This window comes from Semicossyphus pulcher, unplaced genomic scaffold (assembly GCF_022749685.1).
Source record: "Semicossyphus pulcher isolate SPU_LCO1_2020_fin unplaced genomic scaffold, fSemPul1.0.p SCAF_8, whole genome shotgun sequence".
Lineage (NCBI taxonomy): Eukaryota > Metazoa > Chordata > Actinopteri > Labriformes > Labridae > Semicossyphus > Semicossyphus pulcher.
Genome location: NW_027211759.1, coordinates 27,779,647 through 27,804,694, shown reverse-complemented (window position 1 = coordinate 27,804,694; position 25,048 = coordinate 27,779,647). Strand labels below are relative to the sequence as shown.

The 25,048-nt window shown below is 40.9% G+C and overlaps 2 protein-coding genes across 2 annotated transcripts; one reads left to right on the top strand and one right to left on the bottom strand.

The window, feature by feature from the left end:
• The first annotated feature begins 785 nt into the window (after window positions 1-785).
• Window positions 786-12,390, top strand: tbxas1 (thromboxane A synthase 1 (platelet)). Its single transcript, XM_069686149.1, has 14 exons — window positions 786-832; window positions 1,534-1,681; window positions 3,626-3,719; window positions 4,078-4,130; window positions 4,250-4,346; window positions 4,469-4,585; window positions 6,651-6,739; window positions 6,816-6,964; window positions 8,219-8,349; window positions 8,450-8,803; window positions 8,970-9,058; window positions 9,178-9,315; window positions 10,041-10,203; window positions 11,163-12,390. The coding sequence occupies exons 2-14, from the start codon at window positions 1,581-1,583 to the stop codon at window positions 11,268-11,270; spliced, it is 1,683 nt and encodes a 560-aa protein (XP_069542250.1). The 5' UTR covers window positions 786-832; window positions 1,534-1,580; the 3' UTR covers window positions 11,271-12,390.
• A 281-nt stretch (window positions 12,391-12,671) lies between these two features.
• Window positions 12,672-24,483, bottom strand: LOC138612744 (protein mono-ADP-ribosyltransferase PARP12-like). Its single transcript, XM_069686148.1, has 11 exons — window positions 24,083-24,483; window positions 23,044-23,179; window positions 22,659-22,917; window positions 22,438-22,572; window positions 20,710-20,899; window positions 19,250-19,424; window positions 17,663-17,892; window positions 17,465-17,552; window positions 15,503-15,630; window positions 14,412-14,563; window positions 12,672-14,226 (listed from the first exon to the last, which is right to left on the bottom strand). Exons 1-11 carry the CDS (start codon window positions 24,400-24,402, stop codon window positions 13,970-13,972), a joined length of 2,070 nt encoding a protein of 689 aa, XP_069542249.1. The 5' UTR covers window positions 24,403-24,483; the 3' UTR covers window positions 12,672-13,969.
• Window positions 24,484-25,048: the final 565 nt, after the last annotated feature.

Sequence of the window (25,048 nt, the reverse complement as noted above, 5' to 3'; positions counted from 1 at the left end):
GGATCTGCTGCTCACGTCTTGGTGCCAGATACTTCAGCACACCTTCAGAGGTCTATAGGAGTCGAGCTGTCATGTCGGTCATCTTTTAATATAGTTTTGGTTGAATAGTCGTAATATTACAAGAATAAAATTGTTATATTTTGAGAATAAAGTCATAATTTTAGCCTAAATGCTTTTGTTAGCCTGTATGTTATTTTGAAGGGGAATATCAGAAGAGCAGCCAGCTGCCTGCACTAAAATGATGAACTTCTTGTGAACTTACTTACCTGTAAATGATTGCACAGGCTTATTACAACTTTAGCAGAGCTATATTTATTGAACACACCCGGTAGCATGGAAGCATAGCATACATGTACCTCGCAAGATCATGCAAGATCTCCTACGTAGCCTAGTAATGCGCAAGCTCATTTCACAACTTTATATGACAATACTTTTGTATAGCTCAAATATTGTCATCGGTAACAGGACTCTGAAAAGAGATTATAAAAATGACTTGTGATTTTTGTCATTTTAGCACAGGCAGCTGGCTGCTCTTCTGCTATTCCCCTTCAAAATTAAATATAAGCTAGTAACCATAGCCTAAAATTATGAATATTTTTTCTCATAAAATTACAACTTTATTCTCATAATCTCATTTTTTCCCTTTAACGTGGCCCTAACACTTTGTCGTACCATTTGAATCTATTCACAAAAAAACCCAACAGTTACACCGTGGGCGGTACATAACCCGAACAGTAGGTGGCAGTGTGCAGCTCAGCTTGCTATCGGGCTGCGAGTCATTACCAAGATGAAGAAGACTTCATGACAACATTATTGACAAGTAAGAAGAGAGGTGAGCGTACAAACATGTGTTTTATCTAAATGTTTTAACACATAACAGTGTGAACTTTCTCCACATATCACAGTAATATATTACACTTGAAAATCCTTCATCACGTGCGGCAAAGAGATAACCGGCGACACTGTGCTGCAGCTAGTAGATGCTAGAAGCCTAGCATCACAAATGACCTGAGTTACACAATGAAGTCTGGGTTTTAAATGCTGTGTTTCAACTTAAATGAAGGCTGTGTGGTCAGCTGTTATAACAAGAGCATTCGTAGGTTTTTGCCACCAAACTAACATCTAAACGCATCGTTTTTGTACGCAAATATGAGGGATGTCATGTCATGTTGTTTTCAATGCAGGTGAAAGGTGAGCACCCTCAAAGCTGCTGAAACAAATAATTAACAAACCTGACTGACCCAAAAGAGACAAACCAGCCTGCGAGCAAAGTCCACCAAGAAATTAAAAGATGTAATGTCACTGTCATGTGAGGAAAGCACATCATTTCGGTGTTTGTCTCTGTTTTATATTTTGACATTGAAAACCTAGTTTACTTAAAGAGAGATGGTGCAGGGAAGCGTTAAAGAGGTTTTTGTCTTTGACTCATATTTTGTAGTTACAATAGTTGCACTCATGACCAAAGTGTCATAAACACATATTCAGCAGCTTTTACAATGACCCCACCTTTTTCTGTTCTGCTTTTCCCCTCAGAAGTCTTTATCTAATGTCAGCGGGACACTGAGAGGAGCGTGTACATCATGGAGTCTGTGGTTGACTTCCTCAATGTGTTTAACATTAAGGCCAGTGGATCGTCTGTGACGCTCAGCCTCTTTGTCATCTTCCTGGGTCTTCTCTACTGGTGAGTGTATTAAGTAGATCCCTGTTTGTTTGTTTGTTTGTTTGTTTGTTTCAGCTGCTGTGGAAGAGAAGACAGTTATTTAATCTATTAAAAACATAATGCACACACTTTTTGGAAATGTGCAGTAAACTCCTCTTTAATCAGATCTGATGTTTGAAGGTTTGCACTTGAAGAAACTACTCCATATATATTTATCTATATATTTTGAACCAGCCAGGGAACAAACTGATGGACAGTCCTGTCTTTTTTAAAGAAAAACTGTTCGGACTTTTTTGTGACTATTTCTTTTGTTATTTTCCTTCACAAGGTGTGCAGGTGTTACATCCTCAAGTAACCTCCTTTAAAAACATTACAGACAGCTCAGTCTGTCCCTTTACATAGCGAGGGCTGTGTACAAATGTAACTGTTCAGTCAGTTCTCACACAGAACTGAAAGTAGACAAACCGTGAGGGAGGATTTCCTGGATTTGAAAGTAAAAGTATATTATTTTAGAGTTGCACATCCCCTCCCTAACAGTGAGTTGTTGAGTAATAAAAGAAACAAAATAAAAAGTTATAACATGCTTCTGCCTGCTAGGCCTCATGCAGCAAACAGAGCTCCTTAACAGATATCACTAAGAATGATTCCAGTAGGGGTGGGCGGTGTAGCGGCTTCACACCGTCACTGGTGTCACGTTCTGTCACAACATGGATTTAGCAATACCGTCAATACAGGGATAAACACAGTTTTGGTTTTCCTGCACGTTCTCTGTAACTTATCTACAGGAAAAATCCGTCTGATATCACAGAGTGCATCTCTTCTGCAGAGCCCACAGAGACCTGACGCTCTGCATGCAGAGTGTGTGTACAAACATGCGCGGGACGCTGCAGCCGTCATATATGATGTCGGCGGGATGATTGAGTCAGACGTGCAGTTACGCGAGTCGGCTTGTCAGTGAATGTGTCCCCGTTATTAGCGGAACCTCGTCCCGGTGCTGTGGCCACATGAACGGACCAATAACAGAGCCGAGGTGCCGCGGAGTGTTTACTTTAAGCGGCTTCACCTGCTGCGCGCACACGACATGAGGTTGTGCGTTTGGCGACAGGAAGTAGGATGCTTGAGTTTGGTTTCCATAAGTTCCCGTCACGGGGCTGCTCGCGCTGATTAAACAAACATTTGAACACATTGGACACGGGTAACGAGTAACCCAGCTGCAGCCCACAGGTCTGTTTGCAGTCGCTGAACAAAGTGTGGTAAAAGTAGGAGAGGGTTTGTTTTGTAAAATAGAAAATAGACTTTAAAGTCCCAAATAATATTAAGTATAATTGTTTATTGTTTATATGTACATGAAAACACTTTGATGTGTTTCTTACATTGACAATAGAGCAAAAAGAGCTAGAGTCATGTTTTAAGTAGAGCACCTTTTCATTTTGTAAAACCACAATATAATAACTGATACCGCTAAAAGGAAAATAAATATTAATAGACATACATTTTAGGTCATATCGCCCACCCCTCCTATAAACCTATAAAAGACCCAGACATGAAAAAAATCCCGTGATATATCGTGAAACCGCCAGAATATTAAAGACTATGGTGATCCAGATTTTTAGTCATACCGCCCAGCACTAGATTCCAGTGATTATTGAAAGTGTTTGTGGTGTTTGACACTTATTTTACAACATCTTTAGTAGCAGCAGCAGTTCCTCCTGAGAGCTGCAGCTGCCTTTGAGTCCTTTGAAGATTCATCATTTAAGAGAAAATCCTGGAGACCTTCAATCTCTCAAACTCGTATTTGAGATTTTTCTCCCCAGAACCTTCCAACTGTTCAACTCGCATGATATTTAACAGTTTCCTCATGTGGTTTAAATCACGTTGAAAAGAAGTCATATTCATCATAACATCCAAGAGAATGTATTTTTCATTGTATTCTCCCTTTAACAAAACTCTGTATCTGACTTTCAGGTATTCGATTTACCCCTTTTCCATCCTTTCTCGATGTGGCATCAAACATCCAAAGCCTGTGCCTTTCTTGGGCAACATATTCCTGTTTCGCCAGGTAAGATATTCCTGATATTTCCATCACACTGAGATTCAACACTCCTCCTTTTTTGTCTTGAACCTCAGAATGTGCTCAGACTATAAGACATTTTACACACTTGTTGTAGAAAAGTCATCTGTGGATCATTACTGTACGTGCTTTTACCAGTCACACCTTCTTTTAAGTAGATTAAGACAAATATGCACATATGATTGAACATTTAAAGAAGATGGCTTTTTGCTACCTGTCTTATTTTAGGAGGAACACAAGCCAACGCTCACAAATAAATAAAAGAAATGACACAAAGGCTTCACAAATGTGCTTCATAGAATAACTGTTATTTCTAGACTCCACACATGATGTTGTTTCTTCTCAGGGTTTTTTCCACCCTATGAGGGAGCTTATAAAGACACATGGCCGAGTCTGTGGGTGAGGAGTATAAACACCTTCTACATACTCATCATGAATTCTTCCACACTGAAAAAACTACATCAGCAATATTAAAGTTGTTGTTTGACGTGAATGAGACTCTTGTTTCCATATTTCAGGTATTATTTGGGCCGCAGACCGGTGGTGGTGATAGCGGACCCCGACATGCTCAGACAGGTGATGGTCAGAGAATTCAGCAGCTTCCCAAACAGAATGGTGAGGCCGTTTACGGACACGTGCACATGTACACTAAGTGCTTACTGGTTATTCTAACATAAGTTTTGATGATGTGATGACAACAGATGTTTGTGCTGTCTCTCTCCTTTTGCTCTGTGCAGGCTTTTCGCTTTGCCACCAAACCCATGACTGACTGTCTGCTCATGTTGAGGAATGAACGCTGGAAGAGAGTGCGGAGCATCCTGACCCCGTCGTTCAGTGCTGCCAAGATGAAAGAGGTTTTTTTTTTAATTTATTGATTCATTTATTTGTCAGGGACAACGCAAAAGACATTGTGACAGGTTACAGTAACATGACACATATGTATTGCATATAGGGTTTCAAGACAAGGCTAATATGCAACCCCTGTCCCTGGTTTTAAAAATGACAAAACACATGTTCCAAACATTTTAAAAGTGACACATACAGAATGTATGCATGTATAAAGTGTCTGTGTGCGTGATCCAACTTCAATGATTGCAGGTTTTATTTAGTTTCAGCCACGTGAACACTCGAAAAGCGGTGACGTTAACAAGCAACACACGTCACCACTCGCTAACTTTTCTCATCGAATGATCGACAGAAGATATGGATAACGACACAAGTCAAGAAAAATTAATTTGAGTGATTGTGAAATGAGGAAACAAATAATCAAGCATGCTGTGTCCGATGTACATTTATCATGTCTCCCTCTGTCAGTTCTGAAAGGCCCTGCTGGTACAAAATCTGAGCTCATTCAGCACCTGCAGGTCGGGGACAGCGCCGCTTTTCTGTCTGACACATGCTGCAGCTGAGGGGAGAGCTCTTTGATTCAAACAGGAGCAAAAGCAAAACCTTTCGATCAACTTACTGTCCGATCACCGATGACTCTCTCTCGTTTTAATCCTGTAAAACAACAAGATGCGCTGCCATTGTGTTTTTCTTTAAGCTTTTGTGACTGTTCATTTTACCGTTTGTTGTACCGAGGATTTAAGTCTGATTTTCTAAACTGACGCCTGCTCCATCCTCGGCGTAAAAGATACACCCGGGTGCAACACAAACAGGGCTTAAGTCATGCTGGTGCACAGGTCATAATTTAAAGTCCGTTGTAACTTTCAGCTCTAAGTCGGACGTAAGGTTACGACGCTGGTGCACTCGGCTCCTGGACCTTAAACAATGCAGCGCACGGAGAAGGAAGTCTGGGCTGGAAGTCGTTTATCCCTAACCGCTGGCTAAACCGGAAATGCCCGACATGTTCACCGTTGCTCGCAGAGGCTATATCGTCGTCAGACTATAGCCGATGGGTTCTGAGATTGGAAAACAGAAAAGTACAGTTTACTGCCCGTCACAGATGGAGAGTAAGAAGTGTAGGTTTCAGGACAGACAGGTGTAAAGTAGTAAATATTATATCTGTGAAGGCATATCCCTACATCTGGTTGAAGGGGAAAGGGTTGTGTTGTGTTAAAACGATATATTAAGCAGTGTGAAACAGTCGTTGTTCAGGTCATGTCTTATTCAGGAGATCAGGTTTCTGTCTCCCCTCGAGTATGAATGCTCAGACTCCCACAGCTGTCCTGATAGCGCTAAACCAGGCCTCTCTCTTAGGGGAGACCAAGGTCAGGTACAGATGGTGAACAACTCTCCAGACAATATATTCTCTGCCTCCTCTCTATGCTTGTTCAACAGGAAGAATGTGACTTAGAGTTAGGTAAGCATCATTTCTTGTTAAGGGTCTAATAATCAATAAAATCTTCACACGTCTGTAGTGAGGTTAAAAAAACCTTATTTGAACCCGTAACATGCCTTTATACAGAGGGCAGGGATAAATGGTAAATAAATGCTAATAAAAAATGGATAGCATAGCAACACTCCCTGGTTGTTATCTTCTCGTAAATTCTTGTCAATCGAGCTCCTATGAATACTTCTGCATAAGTCATCTGAGTCTCCTGAACCCTTTTCCATTGCAGCTGCAGGTCTGCGTCACATTGGAGACAGTTTCTCAGTTTACATGAGTGACGAGGCAGTGAAAAAAAGGGATATTTCCAAAACTCCTCCTCTGATTTTGATTTCATCTTTTCATAGATCCTGCCCTGACCTTGCACGTGTGGTCTGATCAAACTATTTTAACCTACTGGTAACTGAGAAACTCTGAGAAAATATAAACAAAGGCTCTTCTATTCTGCGCGCTGTAAATCGCTTCACCTGAATTTGACCCAGTGGCAGTGTTGACAATAAAAATAGCTGATGGTCTGGTTTGCTCTGGCATGTCTTCCCTCCCCACAAAGCTTCTGCAGCTCTGAAAGTGTCTTTTCTGTTTCGCTGTAGATGGTCCCGCTCATCAACACAGCCATCGATGCCCTGATGAACAACTTAAACGTCTACGCTGAGTCAGGAGAGGCTTTCGACATCCACAAGTAACCACACATGGCCGAATCAGAACATAAGTTTGTGTTTCTGTCCTCCGTCCCTCATACGTTTGTGTGTCTGCAGGTGTTTTGGCTGCTTCACCATGGATGTGATTGCCAGTGTGGCATTTGCAACTCAGGTGGACTCTCAGAACAACCCAGACGACCCGTTTGTGAGCCACGCGCAGATGTTCTTCACCTTTTCTTTCTTTCGGCCCATCATGCTGTTTTTCAGTGAGTCCAGTCGTTTTGTGTTGTTGTTCATATAAACAGATTTTTACCTTTTAGATGTAGAAAAGAAGTGTAGGCAAAATAATACAATATAATTGAAGCACAGACCAAAGACTGGAGGGTTTACTTTTCTCTGTCACATAAAGGGGAGAGTATGTTAGAGAAAGTTTGTTTAGCAAGTAATTCTGAATCTGGCGCAGATTAGGGCTGCACGATTATGGCCAAAATGATGATCATGATTATTCATTAATTTTAGGGACATTTTGACTGTCAGTCACATGTTGTGCTGCATTCAGGCTCATGTACAAATGTTGCATCAAACTAAGACTTAAAATCATGCTCTTTACATAAATGTGGTGCATCATGGGTAATGTCAGTGTGTCTGTGGGAGTTGGGTGGATAGGGTGTCTCTGCACAGCGTCTCTGTTCTGGATGTCTGACTTGACGCTGGAGGACGGGGAGCAGCTCGTTCTTCCTCTCGGCCTTCACACACTCATCATGCTGCACTTTGTGCTGTTTTTTCAGCTGCTTCAACAAGTTAGTCGTGTTGCTTTGCGGCGCAGACGCAGGTTTCATGATCTCTTTGTTGATTATTTTTAACATCACTCACCTTAAACCTGAAACACCTCCAAACAAGCGATGACGAGCCGTTTCAGGGGACCGGTGTTTCGGTTTAACGAGCGACTCGCTCTCTTCCTGTTTTAGCGTAACAACAAGCAGCGTTCAAAACGTGACTGAGCGTTAGTCGCCTTCATGACACGTTTGCACAAACAACTCTTCAGAGACGTAACAGAGAAGTTTAGAAGAACAACAGAGAGGCATTCACAAGGACAGCTATGTATTATCTACCTGTTTGCAACAGCTGCTGTAACCATGACAACCACAGACACATTCAGCTGAAAGTCTCCAGTTAACATGGTCACTCGTCGAACTGAAACACCGTCTCTGTTGTTTACTCTTTCACCTTAAACTGTCGCTGCAAGGTAGGCGCTCATCACATGTCATGCCAGCTCCCCCAAAAGTGAAGCCCAAACCTCTCCATCGCTCCCTGGAGGAGGGGCTGTTAGTTTAGGGAGCGCTTGATTTGATATGCAGCAGAGTTTTCAACAGGCAGAGCATTTTAAACGTCAATATCACCGTCAATCATATTTATTTATCGTGAGGAACTCAAAATCGGGATCGTGATTAATATTCAATTACTTGTGCAGCCCTGACGTCAGATAGCGTTCCACCAACAGCTTTGGTTTTTGTGTCCAGTTGCTTTTCCGTTCATCGCGGCTCCTCTGGTCGGACTCCTCCCCAACAAACGACGAGACAAAATGAATCACTTCTTCATCAACTGCATTCAGAAGATCATCAAGCAAAGAGAGGAGCAGCCTCCTGAACAGGTGAATTCTGGGACTTTTAAAAATCTTAAATACATCTCAAGGTTAAATTTCTGAAAAATAGTGTTTAAATTCTTTTACTGATTTATGTCCTTGCATGTAGAGGCGTCGAGACTTCCTCCAGCTGATGTTGGATGCCCGAACAAACAAGGAGGGTGTGTCTTTGGAACAGTTCGACACAGCAAACCATACTGATGATCTGGATCACAGGAACCAGCAGACACAAGGGTCGTCCTCCGATCACGACGAGCGTGTCGGCGCGCAGGAGCCCCCCACCAGGCGTCCTCAGAAAAAGATGATCACTGAGGATGAGATCGTGGGTCAGGCTTTCGTCTTCCTTCTTGCAGGCTACGAAACCAGCAGCAACACGTTGGCCTTCACCTGCTACCTGCTGGCCATCCACCCCGAATGTCAAAGCAAAGTACAGGAGGAGGTGGATGACTTCTTCAGCAGACATGTGAGTGTGTCGCAGCGAGGGACGACGTAAGATCTGAGCTGTGGATAGTTCACTTAATATAATTAATTGAAGACAAATTCGCTGCATGTAAACGTTTAATTTAATTAAATGTTTGATGCTTTTACTGAATTATGCTGAATGTATGTGGCGCTCTCTGTTGTTGTAGGAGTCACCGGATTACTCAAATGTCCAGGAGCTGAAGTATTTAGACATGGTGATAAGTGAAGCTCTGCGTCTCTACCCTCCTGGATTCAGGTGAGTTAAACACATTAAATAATAATCACAAGGTTTTTTCCTAGATTTATTTCTGTCACAAGGTTCAAGTTCACTTATTACTGTTCATACATACAGTAATTTTTTTTTACCCCACATAGGTTTGCGAGAGACATCGACCAGGACTTTGTGCTGAACGGTCAGTTCCTCCCTAAAGGAGCGACGCTGGAGATCCCTGCTGGCTTCCTTCACTACGACCCCGAGCATTGGCCGGAGCCTGAGAGGTTCATCCCTGAGCGGTAGGAGGATGACCTCACAGTAGTGCCTGCTCCGTGTGTTTCAATTTCATCTCAATCTAGTACATGGCCAAACTGTCACTGTCAGCCCCTGTGATTAACTGTCAAGTGTGCAACAGCTATTCAAAATATTGACAGGCCGGGTGCATTACTCAGATAGTAAGATGTGCTGTCATGGGCAGGTGCACAACATCATTACCTTTGCTTGTTTCACACACAGGGAGGTGCAGCAGGCCTCCTATTCTCAAGTAAAATACAGGAGATTTCCTCATATACTGTCAGTTGGTTTTGTTGATGGGCCAAAAACTCCAGCCGGAGACAGACACAAAAATCTCTCTGCTGCATTCTCTCATGCATTCAAACATAACTATCAGTGCCATAGACGATAAGGCCCATAAGGCCCCCAACAAGCATGTCAAACTCCAGCATCTCTCTTGGTGTGGAGGCGCACTTATATACTCTGCTGTGGTCTGAGCACTGCACTGGATTTAACTGCAATTTTTAACATCTTTATAATATTTCACACAATGGCCTGCCTGTGTTCTTGATGATGTTCATAAGTTAAATGAGCCTCATCCTGTTTTACATGTCTCACACGGCTATAACAAAGATAGTATTATCTTTACACTTAAGCTAAAGAACACATTAATAGCACATTATTTGATACCGATTGATTCCATCACTTTTGCTTTGATCTCTAAAAAACATAACTTGTGGTTGATCTTCAGATTCACTCCAGAGGCCAAAGCCAGTCGACATCCATTCGTTTACCTCCCTTTCGGGGCCGGTCCTCGTAACTGTGTGGGGATGAGGCTTGCCCAGCTGGAAATCAAGATGGCACTGGTGCGCATGTTCCACAGGTTCAGCATCGTGGCCTGCTCTGAGACCAAGGTGGGCTGGAGAGTTTAAACACAAAACACTAACACAACCGTGTCCAGACATGTCCGAACACAGATTCACGAGTATCAACAAGTCAAGATTCAGTCCTGCTGTGAAATTAACTTTGAAACGTGTCTGTTTTATATGTTTTAATGCTCCCTCATCAAATATTTATTGGTTAATTTATGATGAAAAAAGTGCAATATCAAGAGAGTCTGTATCATTCATTCCAACTAGGAATAGGTATTTGTATAGAAATTGTATCAATCATAATACAATGTATTTTAGAGAGAGAGACCAGCCCATGGCACACACTGTTTAATCAAAGTCATGACATGATATACGATACCATACAATATGATGCGGTATAGATATAATATGATCTTGGTATGTTATCTTGGCAAAAAATACAAGGTAACGAACACAGATTTAAATAGAATTAGTATGAACTAAGTCTTGTATGCACATAGAAAAAATGGTACTTTATATCACATGAAAAATGGGAGCAAATATAAAGTGTTGCTTTTACGTTTTTGTTTAGTATGCTATCAATTACTCTTGATTTTTCATGTTCATTATTTCCTATTAATCATTTCTATCGAAGCAGTTGTCAATGAAACTCTTAGTTCTCAGTCCCTCGAACAAAGCTCATACTAATACTAGTATGTATGTATGTAATGAATATAAAATAAAAGCCATTTAAGTTCAAATCTAGTGAGAATCTATGAAGATTTAAAACAGTGCAGCAGGCGAATTATTACACTTCGGATCATTGTAATGTGCATGATTAAAAAAATACATGAATGGTGTCTTTTACATCACGGGCATCACTAATGATGTGGTAGTCAAACATTAGTATCAGTCTGTGTGCGTCTTACACATGTGGTTATAATCACAGCCTACATTTAGACTACATGTTGAATGAACATTAGATAAAAACCTACAAATGGTCTCTTTGTTTCTTTGTGCAGGTTCCTCTCGAGCTGAAGTCGTCGAGCACTCTTGGACCTAAAAATGGCATTTTTGTGAAAATTCAAAGAAGAGACGCAGCAGAAGGTCAAGAGAACTCCCCGTCATGATTAGAAGATGATGCACTGTGGAGGACACAGTCTAAGTCCCTGCAGAGAGTTTCATCAGCTGTTTGGTGATAATAAAATGAGAGAGATGGAAGAAGCTTTGAATACAGAGCAAGGAGAAACTAATTAAGTGCAGTTTGCATCTATCAGCCTCTTACCTCAGTATGTAGCAACAATGATGGATTGTTTTTTGCTGTGATTTTTGAAATGCTTCAACATTGCAGTCTGTTGTGAAAAGGATAATTATGATCAACATTTTAATCTCACTTTAATCAGGTTACCACTTTTTTCTTCCGTGCCATTTGTGCATTCAATATTGTAACTTTTTATGGTCTTCTTATGGTTTTTATTGCTGTTATTCCAACTGACAAAGATTAAAACTTCACAGTGTCGTAACATGAACTAAGACCTAGTTAGATAGATGAACAGAATGGTCTAGATCAAATCTGACAGCTGAAGCTGAAAGTTTGCATATTCCTTCCACCAAACGGGCACCCTGCTGTCTCACTGCGCTACGCTCACTTTAATACTGCTTCGATCCACGAATGACGATTAATTAATAATTTACCATCATTCAGTCACAGATTTCCAAAGCAAAGGCTGGTGAGTTCATGTTTTGTCACCTGCTTTTCGAGGTGTTACTGATTTTATTTGAATTTACTTTGTGACACTCGGTCACAGTGCACTCAAATGAAGGCTGCTATGTTAAAGTCAATGAAGTGGAGGAGAGGAAGTCCACCTTGTATTTTTAATCCAGATTACTTGAATCAATGTTCATTAAATTTCTCAGAACAAAAACAGGACATGTACATGTCTCTGAGGTGTAAAAGCTTATCACTTTTCTCTTGATGATTTCATTCAGAATTCTTAAGATTTTTCTACACCTACATGAGAACCAGTTAGTAAATGATATTTGTTATTCTGAGAAGCTTGAGAACTGCAGCCCTGACTTAACTTTGATTTTGAATTTATACAAAAAGAGATTTATGATTTATGGCAGAGGACAGAATGTGCCTGTTGCTTTAAAATGGGTTGTGTGATTAAATACCATTTGTGATTAAATAAATATATACTGTATACGTCCTGAGTTTCCTGTGGTGGGTTTGTTCTGTTTTCATCAAATGAGATTGACTACTTTAATGACAGTAATTTACGGACCAACAAGGTACTCCAGCCCATTTATCTACTAAACAACCAATGCCATTTTTTATACCCTAACTGTTACCATCTGTATCCTTTATTCAGATTTCTATTAATGACCTTTGATTCTGAAGTAACATTCTCTGACACCTTAAAATTCATCAGGACAAACTTTAATGAGAAAACCACATTTTCTCCAACTTTATATATTTATAATATCAAACTTTATCTTAAAAAGGTTGCAAAATGATTTAGACAAAGATCAAGGATCATTCAATACAGGATATAAAAAATCAGTTAAAAAATCAGAATGGAAGGAATTTAGAACGATAACACCAAAATATGAACGCTTTTTTACTCAGCCGCATTACAGAGGAAAATAGCAGCTTATAAATGTGATGCATAGCTTAAGCTCAAACCAACCAATAGTATACATGTCTCCCTACAACATCTGCGTGTTTGAATGAAACTGTCTTAATTCTAAATTGACTGTCATGAAGAGTCCCCCTGAATGAGACCAGATATACTGGCCGCGCAGAGGACAAAGATATTCTTTAGCAGTGGATCGAGAATATTATTATTATTATTACAGTAGATTTGTCCCTCTCTGTGACCTGTAGATGACCTTTTGTTGTTCATCGCCAGGTGATTCATCGTTCCTCTACTAGCTAGTTAGCATAATCCAGTAAGAGCTGCATGTAATCATTACAGAGCAGCTGCATTAGCAGATATATAGAAGACACGAGCTGAATGAATATCTATAAAAAACGTAATTGCCAATGTAACTGGACTGTGAAGATTAAATGCAGCCCTTCACTGATTGAGCTAACTGGCTAGTAGAATGATGTTATATTACGCAGCACTTCGTCACAGATATGTGGTGGATGGTTTCTCCATGATGTAATCAGGCTGTTGTTGTAACCGATGTCTAATTAGTCAAATCTAAATAATGTTAAGATGGCCTGATTAAGGTTCATCAGTAACTGAGGGCAGCTGTCTCACATCTTTACTAACTATACTGCTGTCACAGGCAGCAGCCGACACTAAGCTGCCACCGCAGTAATGGCAGCTACACAAGATGGCGCTACACACAAATTGGTTGCCGGATTCGATATAGTAGTTAAAAACTGTGCCATTTTTTACCGTGTTCTTAGTATGTTTGTAGCGTGTTTTGTTTTGTCTTAATTTTGCTGTGTTTTGTACCAAAGAGCTGCTAAACTGCCTTTCATTGTTTTTATAAACGTGACAATAAAGATCGTTCTAAAATGAGCTCAGTCTGTTACAGTACTAAAAACATTTACACTCTACCACTACCACTTTTTTCTGTGTATTTTGTTTGCATGACTTCTGGACTTTACATTTAACAGAACATTTAATCAAATGTTTACAGAGTTGATTATTTTTACTGAAGTAAAGAACCTGTATATTTCTGCCACCCTTATAAAACTCAACAAATCTTTTCTTCAAAGCCAGACGCTGCTTCCAGTCAAAGCAAAGAGCAACCTGTGAAAGAGTTTCCCCCTGATCAAAACCTTCAGAGAAGGAAAAAGCAGCATTGTGACTTATGAGTAGCTGATCAGATACTCTGGATAAATCTGTTGTTTTTCAAAGACAACATAGATGCTCGGGTTGCTCTCACGGTCAACACAACTGTCATAGAGGGTTTTGCCGTCTCCTTTTGGCGGGGGTCGCACATAGCTGCTGCTTCCCTTGGTGTACTCCCCCACCAGGACCAGAGCAACAAACATGGTCTTCTTCAGGTGTCTGTTGACATTAGCATACCTGTTTGAGTAGGACGCATCTTTGGCAAAGTAGCTTCCTAAAAAAGACCAAAGGGAAAATGGTTCTTTACTAACATGATAAAGTATGCAGGTTTTTTAAGTCCAAAAAGCCTGATACACCTGGATTCAAGAGCATACGGCTCCCATACCAAGACAAAAGAGTCAATATTTCATACTTTAATTGATCTTAATAATTTAATGGCTGTTGAAGCGGTCTAACTACCTTTGCCGTAGGATGTCCCGTGGACTCCACACATCCTCCAGTCAAAGTTTTGATCACAGATGGGCTCAATCAGGGACTCGTCTGTCCCGTGGAACAAGTACTGCTGATTCACAGCTTTCCCTCCGTTCCTCTTTTTCATTTGCTCTTTTTGCCTGAACACAGTTAAGAAACATAAATATGATGATGTGCAACAAAGGTTTACTCTTGACTTGCTTCTATTAGCTTTGTTTTTGGTCTCCGTCAGCTCCAGCTGCTGAATGCTCCACTCTTTTCTCTAACTGTGTCTGTCTGCTATCCTAGAGCTTTTTCACTGAAGAGAACGGCCTGCTGTTGCTGAAGTAGACACCGTGAGAGCAGTGACCAAAACCAAAAGAGTAAAGTTGTAGGCACCTTGAGAAATGACACCTTGTTCCAGGTACTTTAAATAACTTGCCATTCTTTCTAAATATTACAGAATTGTCTCAGCATCTTTTGGCCTGCACAATTAAAAGAAATAGTTTGAATCAATCAATCAATTTTTATTTGTATAGGGCCAATTCCAAACAAAAATGATCTCAAGACACTTTACATAAAGAGGTCTAGACCATACTCTTTGTTATATTGTTGTATTTAACCTTTTCCATCTGTTTTCAGGCCTGTCAATCCACTGAAACAACGCTTACTGAAGTGGTAAATAACATTGCATGCAGACTATTTATTCAAATTCAACATTGTTTCTATTATTTGATCTCTGCAGCATTAGATACCACTGATAAACAGAGATTAATAAACCAACTTTACTGACACTTGTTGACTTAAAATGTGGCCAATTTAAAGGAACAAAGTGTGTTTCTTATAAAGAATATAATATGGAGTTCCTCAGGGATATGTTTTTGGTCCTCTGCTTATTTATTTATATGTTTCACCTCTTGGCCTTATTACACACATTCATGTAAATGTTATAGTGGTTGAGCTGCAGGATCTTGTGATATCTCTATAGACTGATCACCACTAGGCAACCAACCAACATGGTCTTCACATAGTTTTTAGATTGTCAAGTGATGCGTTGACATTTCACCTATTAAGGTCTAATAACCAGGTCTATGATTTACCATTGAAAGACTCTCCACAGGGAAGGGTTCTGGATCCTCTGGATGTTGTGAATTTTACTCGCAGACATGGTGTGCTTAAACAACGTTTCAATCATATTGTACTCCCCAGATTTGGAGAGTGGTACGAGCTGAAAGATAAGAGTACAGTACAGAGGAACAGGTCAGTAATGAAGGTTACAAACATTTAAAGTCAAGAACAAACAAAACATTGTGTAAGAGCCCAAATTAGCCTCCTGTTGACGTATTATTTGTTTAGGCTGCACACATTAGTTTTGGAATTTTTTGGCATAAAACATTCTGCATTTGAATTTCGTCTGTTGGTGAACATTTTTTGTGTCCAAAGCGTTTTGGTTTTCATTTACAGTCAGAGTAGAATTATCCAATATTGTTTCTGCAGGCCCTGACTGTGTGCATGAAAACTCATGTGGAGAGCAAAAGAGGCCGAATGCCTCTGTGATGCAATATGGTAACCCATCAGCTACTAGCTACAGTTTAGCTTTTGATTCATCTCAATAAATAGAAATCTGCATATGAGTGAGTCTCACTTGTCATGTTGCTAGTCGGACTATAAACACACAGGGGCGCGGGAAAGGAAGACTTGGCCCGGAAATACGTAATCGCTTAACTGAAAAACTGCTCCCAGACGTTAAGCACGTTGTGCTTGGAGCGATTATTTTCCCCTTATACTGTATATGCTTCCTTTGGGTAATATCACGAGTAAATCCTCCATAAAAATCACTGTTATGCAGATCAATTATGCTTATCAATGAAGCCAGATGCAACCAATCAGCTGTCTAAACTAAAAGCATGCCTAAAGGAGACCTTAAGACATTTTCTGCTACTAAATTCAGACAAAACTGTAAGACATACATTATCTCATTATCTAATGATACAGCTGCCCTAGATGGCATCAGCCTGGCATCCAGCACCACTGTTAGGAATCTTGGAGTTCTATTTGATCAGGATATGTCCTTCATCTCCCACATAAAACAAATATCAAGGACAGCCTTTTTTCACCTTTGCAACAATAATCCTGTCTCAAAGCGATGCCAAAAACTAGTCCATGCATTCGTTACTTCTAAGTTGGATTATTGCAATTCCTTATTATCAGGCGGCTGTAATAAGTCTCCAAAGACTCGTCAGCTGGTACAAAATTCTGCAGCACATGCGCTGACAAGTAGTGGTGCAACGAATCACAAAACTCATGGTTCAGAACGTGTCAAGGTTTTGAGTCACGGATCAGATTATTTTTCGGATCAACAATGATCTACGATGCATCTCAGTCAGTGTTGCCAAATTCACCTTCTTTTGAATACCTTGGGCTGGGGAAAATAGCCTTGGGTTGGTAGATAGATCTTGGGCTGCTTCTGTCAACACTTGGCGGGGTTTCGAACACCAAACAAGCTGTCATTTTATGCTCATTGTTTACCTTTTTGACATGAGTTGTATTAAAGCGTATGAATAAGGACCTGTTTGCTCAGACGTCATTACCTTTGCATATTCATTTAAATTTTTTATTTGTTTATGTTTGGCAGTTTCATTCCTCCATCATCATACAGGCGAGCATTGTTCTGGGTTGCAATAGCATATTTATCTAACATTTTATCTGGTTATTTGACGCAAATATGAAGGTTTGTATGCTTATGATTTGTTTTCTGTTGGGTTCTTGGCAAGGTTATGATCTGGGCAGATTTTTGTTGAAGTGGGCTGGTTTTGAGTTGTAATTGGACTGGAAGCTGTTAATCTGTTCTGGCAACACTGACCTCAGTGTATCCACAATTTTCTTTATTACTTCACATTGCTACTTTTTCAATAATTAATTCAGGCTGAGTTGATCTCAAGAGTAAAGCAGCCTGTAACGTTGGTTTTATGTTTAAAAAAGGGTGAAATGTTTTCCTGTGAAATCTGGTCTGAGCGTAATTAAACAAAAATATCAAATAATAATAGTTGGTATGAAGTTACCTTGTATCCTAAATCTGGTAATGCAGTCTTGTCCCAGTGAGATGGGAAGCTCTCAGCTATGGTGGTGCTGGGGCTGTGTGAAGATGGACTAAAGTGTAGACAAACAAACAGTCTGACTCATGCAGTTTCACCAGACACAGTAATGTCAGCATCGCAGGCATAATGCAAATCACCATCTTTAACTAGAAACAAAGGTACCTCTTCAGCTTCAGCTCCACATCCTGAGCAGACACAAAGCGAGGCCTCCGTCTGACCTCTCTCTTGGTTTTGTATTTTACATTCTGCTGATACATCTGCTTGGTTCCCGTTGCACCTTTGAAGTGGAGAATGTACTGCTGTTTGCCGGCATTAAATGAAACCTCTGTATCGCTGTCCGCCAGGTACACATTCTCCAGAGTTTGAGAGGTGGCAGAGGCCGATGTCTCGCCCTGAAGACAAAAAGGGAGGAGAAAGAAATGGTGAAGCGAAGGAAAAATTCAAAGTAACGAGTGTGTAAGGCAGGAAATGAAACTTGCACCTGCCAAAATCAGGGTGAAAGTTGGCTGTGGCAGGTAAAAAATGAAGGTCACATGTTACCACTGCAGAATGGGTCTTATTTTAATAGTTATTATTATTAAAAAGCAATTCCCTAAGTAAAGAGGAGTAAGGGATTGAGATCCTAAATCGTAATCAATAACATCCACAAAACTAAGATGGGTATATTTGTCTGTCTGGTACCTGTGTCTCAGTTTTACTCAACAGGAACATTCAGTGATGAAACACACTGGCTGTAAGGAAAAAACATATCGGACGCTGGAAGACGGGAATGTAGAAAATCCAAACCAACGTGCTGCTACAAAGAATCAGAACAGAGCGGCATTATTAACTGCAAATTGAATAATATATATTCTGTATATCAAAATGTAGAATCTGTGGGCCCAGGACCAAACTCTGGTATGGGAAGTGTTCTGGTTTCCATTTGAAGAGTGTTTGTTGTCTGATTTGCCAATCATGGATCAGCAGGCTTTGATTGCATGCAGGAAAAACAGTCCGTATGGAGAGCAAAAGGGGTGTGACGCTATCCATTGTAATGCCATCCCAGCTCCGATCAGTGTCATCTGACAACGACTGAGCTTCTTATTAATCTCTATGAACAGACAGTCTGCAGCGGGTTCAGCTAACAATCTGTTCTACATCAAACATTTCAAAGTGAGCGACAAATTAGCTTGACACTGTTCAGCGTTTAGATTTCCCGTCTTCCTCGAAAGCAACAGAAATGATGGATCCGACTTTCCTTTTTAGTAATCTGCATCATGATGTTGTTATTTCAGCAAACTGAAGAGCCGGTAATTAAAGTCGATCACAAGAAAATCTGTTTCTGTTTGGGCTTCATCCCGCTGAAGTAAGCCAGAGTGCAGCCTCTGTGTAACTTACTGTTTACAGTGAAACTGAGACTCAGCACAGACAGATGAACGGGCGCTCCTCCGGGGGATGGGACGAACCAAGAGATGACAGCGTTTATTGAGCAGACATATCTGGAGGAGAATTTACCTTCACTTTGATCTGAACACACGGTCGCTTCTCGAGCTGCTAACTGGACTGTAAACAATGCAGCGCACGGAGAAGGAAGTCTGGGCTGGAAGTCGTTTATCGCTAAACCCTGGCTAAACCGGAATGCCTGAGAAGTTGGCCGCTGCTTTCGGTGGAAATTCGAAAATGTCCCCATTGTGGAATCAATAAAGGATTATCATATCTATATTATATCATCGTCAGACAATAGCCGATGGTTTCTAAAGTTTGACTGACCTGTCCAAACTCCAGCCATTCACCATATTCATTCTTCCAGTACCAAAGCCACTGTGTTGTAAGAATGAAGTGAGGAGGCTTAAAGACAGAGGATGCAGTGGACAGGCGACGAACTGGAGACCCTCCACACGTCATTGTCATGAAGTCAACTGACTGCTCTTTGGAGGATGCAGAGCTGAAAGCAAGCAGATTAAATCATGTGTCAAAGAAAAATACACTTCTGCAAGATTTTTCACATTTGCAGAAGGACTCAGATACAGTTCTCCACAGCAAAGAGCGCTGTTGTTCCCTAAAAGTGCCTCCTTTATAGACAGAGTGAGGAAGTGAAGGAGGAGCTGGTACACAAACTGTCTGCTTAACCTAGAGATAAACAAAGCCACAGAGTCCATACTTCCACAAAAGGAGGAACTAGCAACCTTCACATGCCACACTGAGGCCCTGCTCACATTTGGTATTACGCATCTGTCCTGGGTGATCCGAACACAAGTGGACAGCTCTAAGCCTGCAGTTCACACCTGGCATTAACAAGCCCCTGGAATGCGTCTTCAGTCACCACTTGTGATCGGGTCTAACTTTCCCGCTCTGTATGCAAATAAACACAGAGACTCCTTCATTAGACTTATCATATCATAATATAAAACATCCTGTAATGAAGGAAAGTGTGATGCAGACTTGCAGCACAGAGAGGGGGAGAGCTGCTGCGCACGAGCAAAGAGGGAGGGGGGAGGGAGGACTAGAGTGACGACGTGATGTAAAACTTAGTTTGATCATGAAGCCTGGTGCTCCTCCACAGCTCTGTGGTTATCAGATATATGATACACAGCAGACTGGAGTCTCTGTTAACAGTGACAGACAGACAGACAAACAGACATATCTGCGCAATTAACACACAGACCCACTCACGCCATGTGCTGTGAACAAGTAGTTTATACTTTATGGCAACTGTGCGTGAAATATACGGGACAGATTGCGACTGCTATTAAGCCAGGAGCCAAATGTTCAATCAGACAGGACTGAACGGAGAAGTCTCCCGTATCCGCGTGATCGTTGCCGTGGATACAGGGAGAGGGGGCGGTGCTTAATGTGACCCAGGACACATGTGCATACACACTACCAGACGTATGTGGATAAATGCGTCCTAGACCACCTCCGTATGTGGCCTGAGTGGTCGGATCTCAATGTGTCCTCAATCCGTCCTGGGAGCGTTCAGACCTGTAGGTAAGGCTGTCCACTTGTGATCTGATCACGAAAACCACATGTTGATACCAGGTGTGAACAGCTTCTCACACTGCTACTTGGTCTCTTCATATCAGCGGTTACATGAGGACACTATTAAATCCAAATTTTCCATGATAATTGCCTGAAGGGGATTAAACATTTCTGGAGACTCGTTTAAATAAATGGCTAAAAATCTCTCAACTGTGTGAACATCTCTGTGCTCTGTTTTTTCATGTACCCACCCTCCAATAGACAGAAATCTGAAAATTCCTAAGGCATGGGACAGTTGATCCATGCAGCTTGTGTCTCGTCCCGGGTCACAGTAGGCCTTCTCAATGTCTTCCATGTTAGGCAGGTCCTTCCATGTCACAGCATCGCTGTCTAAAACCTGCCATCTGTATGGTAGCTGCCAATGGACACGAGCACACTTCTCTGGAGAAAAACAAGGTTATAGAAAAAAATCATTACACAGCGGCAGAAATATATCCATCATCTCCTCTTCAGGCACACACTTCAGGAGATGGTAATTAATGCTTGTATTTAATTTTATTTAGACTATCATGTGTTCATTAGTACTAGTTTTTAATTGGTTAAGGAGCACTCCGTCATAATAGTAGACAAATAGTTTCAGGTAAAACATAAGACCTGCCCCGAGCAGCAATATGATCCACTAATCCATAATCACGGCTGCACTTTCTCCTGGACGTTCCTGCGTGAACTCTTGCATCATTTGGTCCCCTGACACTGTGTCCTTGACAATTAGGTAGCCGAAGTTAACTATTGCTTGTGTTATAATTTGTCAATTTCTGTAATAGATGATGGTTTTATGTTGTCGGGTTAGACTCGATTGGTTTTACCGTTCAACTCGAGGATGACGGCCGCAACATGCATGCATCCGGTGGCGCTGTATATGCCGCCATAGCGCATAGCTGAGTGCTTTCCTTAACTAACTACCTGTTGCCTTTCTGGTTTTTGTATAATTAATTAAGCAATTGTAATAGATGGAAATATTGTAAATGTAACAACAAGTAAGAGTTATGTCTGTATTAGGCCACAAGAGGGCACTATTACCTTAGCAATAAGCTACCTGCTGTCCTGCCCTTCTTACCTGTGGTGTTAGAGTGATGTTGATGTGGGTAATTTATAGCCTTCCTGCTTTGTTTATCTTTGTCAGCAGTATTATTGTTATTGATAACAGTGTCTTTATTAGTGTATTATGATTTAAGTTTGGTGTCTACTTTATTCTGCTTTTTATAGACCACACCTACCAATGATGCCTCCTCCTGTCCTGTAATTAAAAGTGTAGGTTCATACAATAAATAAGAGAAAGACACTCCTGCTTACTGTGTTCTGACCGACACCCCACAAACACAGTCTCATTGTGTCCAAAGCCAGCTACCTGTCAAACCCCTACACTTTTGCAACTTTCTGTATTCCCGCCTCAAGCCGTCACACGTCTCCAGCTCGTCCAAAATGCTGCAGAAAGAATTTCAACTGGCATCAAACCTAGAGAACATACCACTTGTGTTTGAGCTCAACTGCACTGGCTACAGTAAGTTTGGATTGACATATTACTCTTAAGGTACCCCCTGGCTCTATTGCTGATCTTTTAACTCTTTATCAGCCAAGTCACAGCCTCGTATTTGTTCCACAGTCCTGGTGAAAGACTATGGTGACCGTGCCTTCACTGTTAGAGCTACTGTGCTGTGACAACTTTTACATCACACCTTTTAACACACCTGCATAAACAGGCTTTTATGTAAATCATCCTTTACAATCCTTTACTCCGATCTTTTACAATATTTAAGCCAACTCCAGTTTTTAATCTCTGACAGTGTTGTTTTTTGTTTACATGGACTTCCTCACCATTTGTAATATTTATTATTGTGTTATGGAAATAACTTCAAACTCATTAAAGAGGTGCTGTACAAATTAAATTATTACAGCAGATATGACTAGTTCAAGCTTACCTTTGTATCTGCATGCCCCGCGGATGAAGTAGAGGCAGATTTCATTCTTGTCAGCATCGCTCATGGGGTTAGAAAGACAAGCAGCGGTGGATCCAGGGTTGTTTTGGGAAGGCTGCTGAGTGGGGCTTTTCACCTCTGCAGGAGACACACATGTATTTATAAAATCTATCCGTCTAATCTGATTGAATCAAAATGTTTACGTAAAAGTCCTCATTCTTTACCAGCAGCAGCTTGTCCCTCCTGTGGACCCATGATGATGAACTTATTTCTGTAGATCTCATTGAGGTTTTCAACATTCTCCCGACTGAATCTTTGGAAAACCTTCATCCCACACTCACCGACATTATGGTTTCTCTTACACGAGGAGCCAAACTTGCAGTCGTCTTGGAAGTAGTGCTGGCAGACGTGGAGCTTATTGCAGGAGGAAGCAAACCTGCAGGAACCGTGCAAACCGTTGCCCTTGTTGTAATGTGGGCAAATCTGCAGGGGTGTACAAGGGGATGTACCATAGTCATTACAACAATAAAATATAATGGTTAATTTTACAAAATAGCAATAATAATAGCATTAGGTTCTGAATATAATAATGTTGCCGGTTGAACTTACCTCTAAAAGCAGATACGGATCATTCTGCAGTAACAGCAGAAACAGTTGTTTCTCTGTCAAATCCTCAAGGCCATGTCTCTTCAAAAGCTGGGCATTGTACGGAGAGGCCAGACTATGTGTACTTTTGCACTTGGGTCTGATCGAGAACAAAACATCATCATTTAAAATGTCAGTATCAGTCAATTATAACAGTTTTAGGTTGCTGTTATTTTTGTTTGGTTGCATTTCCGCTACATGTGTAGTACCCTTGTTATTGATTAAATATTGTCCTTACATTTAAATGAATGTGAGCCATAGCACTTAGCGACTTAGCTAAGCAAATTATCCAGGGAATATCAAGGTCTTAATAGGATGTAAATTACTGCCATCTTCTGGCCAAATAAAGGATCTTCAAGTACTGTAGTATTTATTTTAGTTGATATAAAAGAAAACACAAGAGGGCCACATAAGCTGTCAAGCTGTAATATACCTATATTGTATCTCTCAAAATAAAGTTATAAACCATTTTTTCCACTGTATTGCCTGGCTAACACAACTCTAAATAATAAAGGCTCTCTGGTAAAGATTAACATCTTTCTTCCATTGCTACGTGTTGTCAAATTTGAGTTATTTATCTAGCTCTGTTTACGCTCTTGGACATGTTGCACATTTTAACTTTATACCCTACATGAACCTTCGAGGCTCTGCAGTCCATCACGGGTGTTTCCATGTATTCTTGATCAGTACTTTCCCCCAGGCTGATATTGGTGGAGCTTTGCTGGACATGTCACGTACATGCCCAAATAAAGGCCTATACAGTAAAAACACCTGCGGGTGTGTAGAGCTTCAGTTTAAAACGCCTCAGAGTGACGTTGCTTTCTGCTGTCGTATCTCAATCATTTCACTGTAGTTACATTTGTATGATAAAGTTGTTTGGCCAAATCATATTAAAGACGTGAGCATTCAGCGACTGTTATAGCTGTTGTGATTGTGTTTATGTGTACTGCTTAATAGAAGATAACCCCCTAAATGTTTGACAACAGAGAGCTAAGCTACTTACCCGTACGTGCATCCTCCGCAAACATAGAACCTGCACATGTGTAACCCGTCGCACTGTGGACACTCTCCAGGTTTCTTCTGACAGAGCCGCAGACTAGTTTTAGCCACTATCAGACTGTCCGGGCTGACTATCTGACTCCCTCTGACCCTCTGCCTGCCTTCTTTAATGGCTATTTTATCTTCGTCGAAGAGGAGGCTCCTCAGGACTGCTTCCGTTACAGTGTGACTCCGTGAAATCTGCTCTTTCAGGCTCCTGAAGTTCAGACAGCCCTGGTTGTCGCACAAAGTCTTGGTGATTGATTTAGAGATGTCTGTAGCCATCCTGATGTTAGTTCAGACAAGTAACCTTTAAACTGTTACAGTAGGGCTGGTCTAGCTGCTCTCAGCTGCAGTGACGGCACAGTTTATGACCTGGTTACAGAGAAATGAAACTGAAAGTAAAAAAGAAAACTGATTGAAAAAAAGTGGGGTAAGGCTGCCTGCTGGAAAGTACTCTTTCATTAACACACTTTTTTATGTTTGTAAAATGACAATGGTGGATATGAAATGAGTGGAGATATGATTGGTGGTTTATTATAGTTCGGCCAATGAAAGTGTTTTTCAGTGAAAAACATCCAGAAACAGTCCGACATCTTTTTAGCACTGCTCCCACAATTTGGCAAGACCTTTACTGATGTTTAATTCATTTTACTTTAAACAATCTTAAGTGACAAGGAGATAATGTACTTTTTGTTTTTATCAATCAGCGCAGGTTACAGATTTCATTACTAAAACACTGTATATCCTAGAAACTTACTAAAAGGAGATTTTCCCTAGGCCTACAATTTTTCCTTCCTGATACCGATAAGACTTGAGTATTGGCCAATGCCAAATTACCCTCCATTACCAGAAAGAAAAAGAAAAACAGTGATTGTGACATTTTGTTCGTTTTTACAAACATTACACTCTGCCAGCACCGCACTGTCAT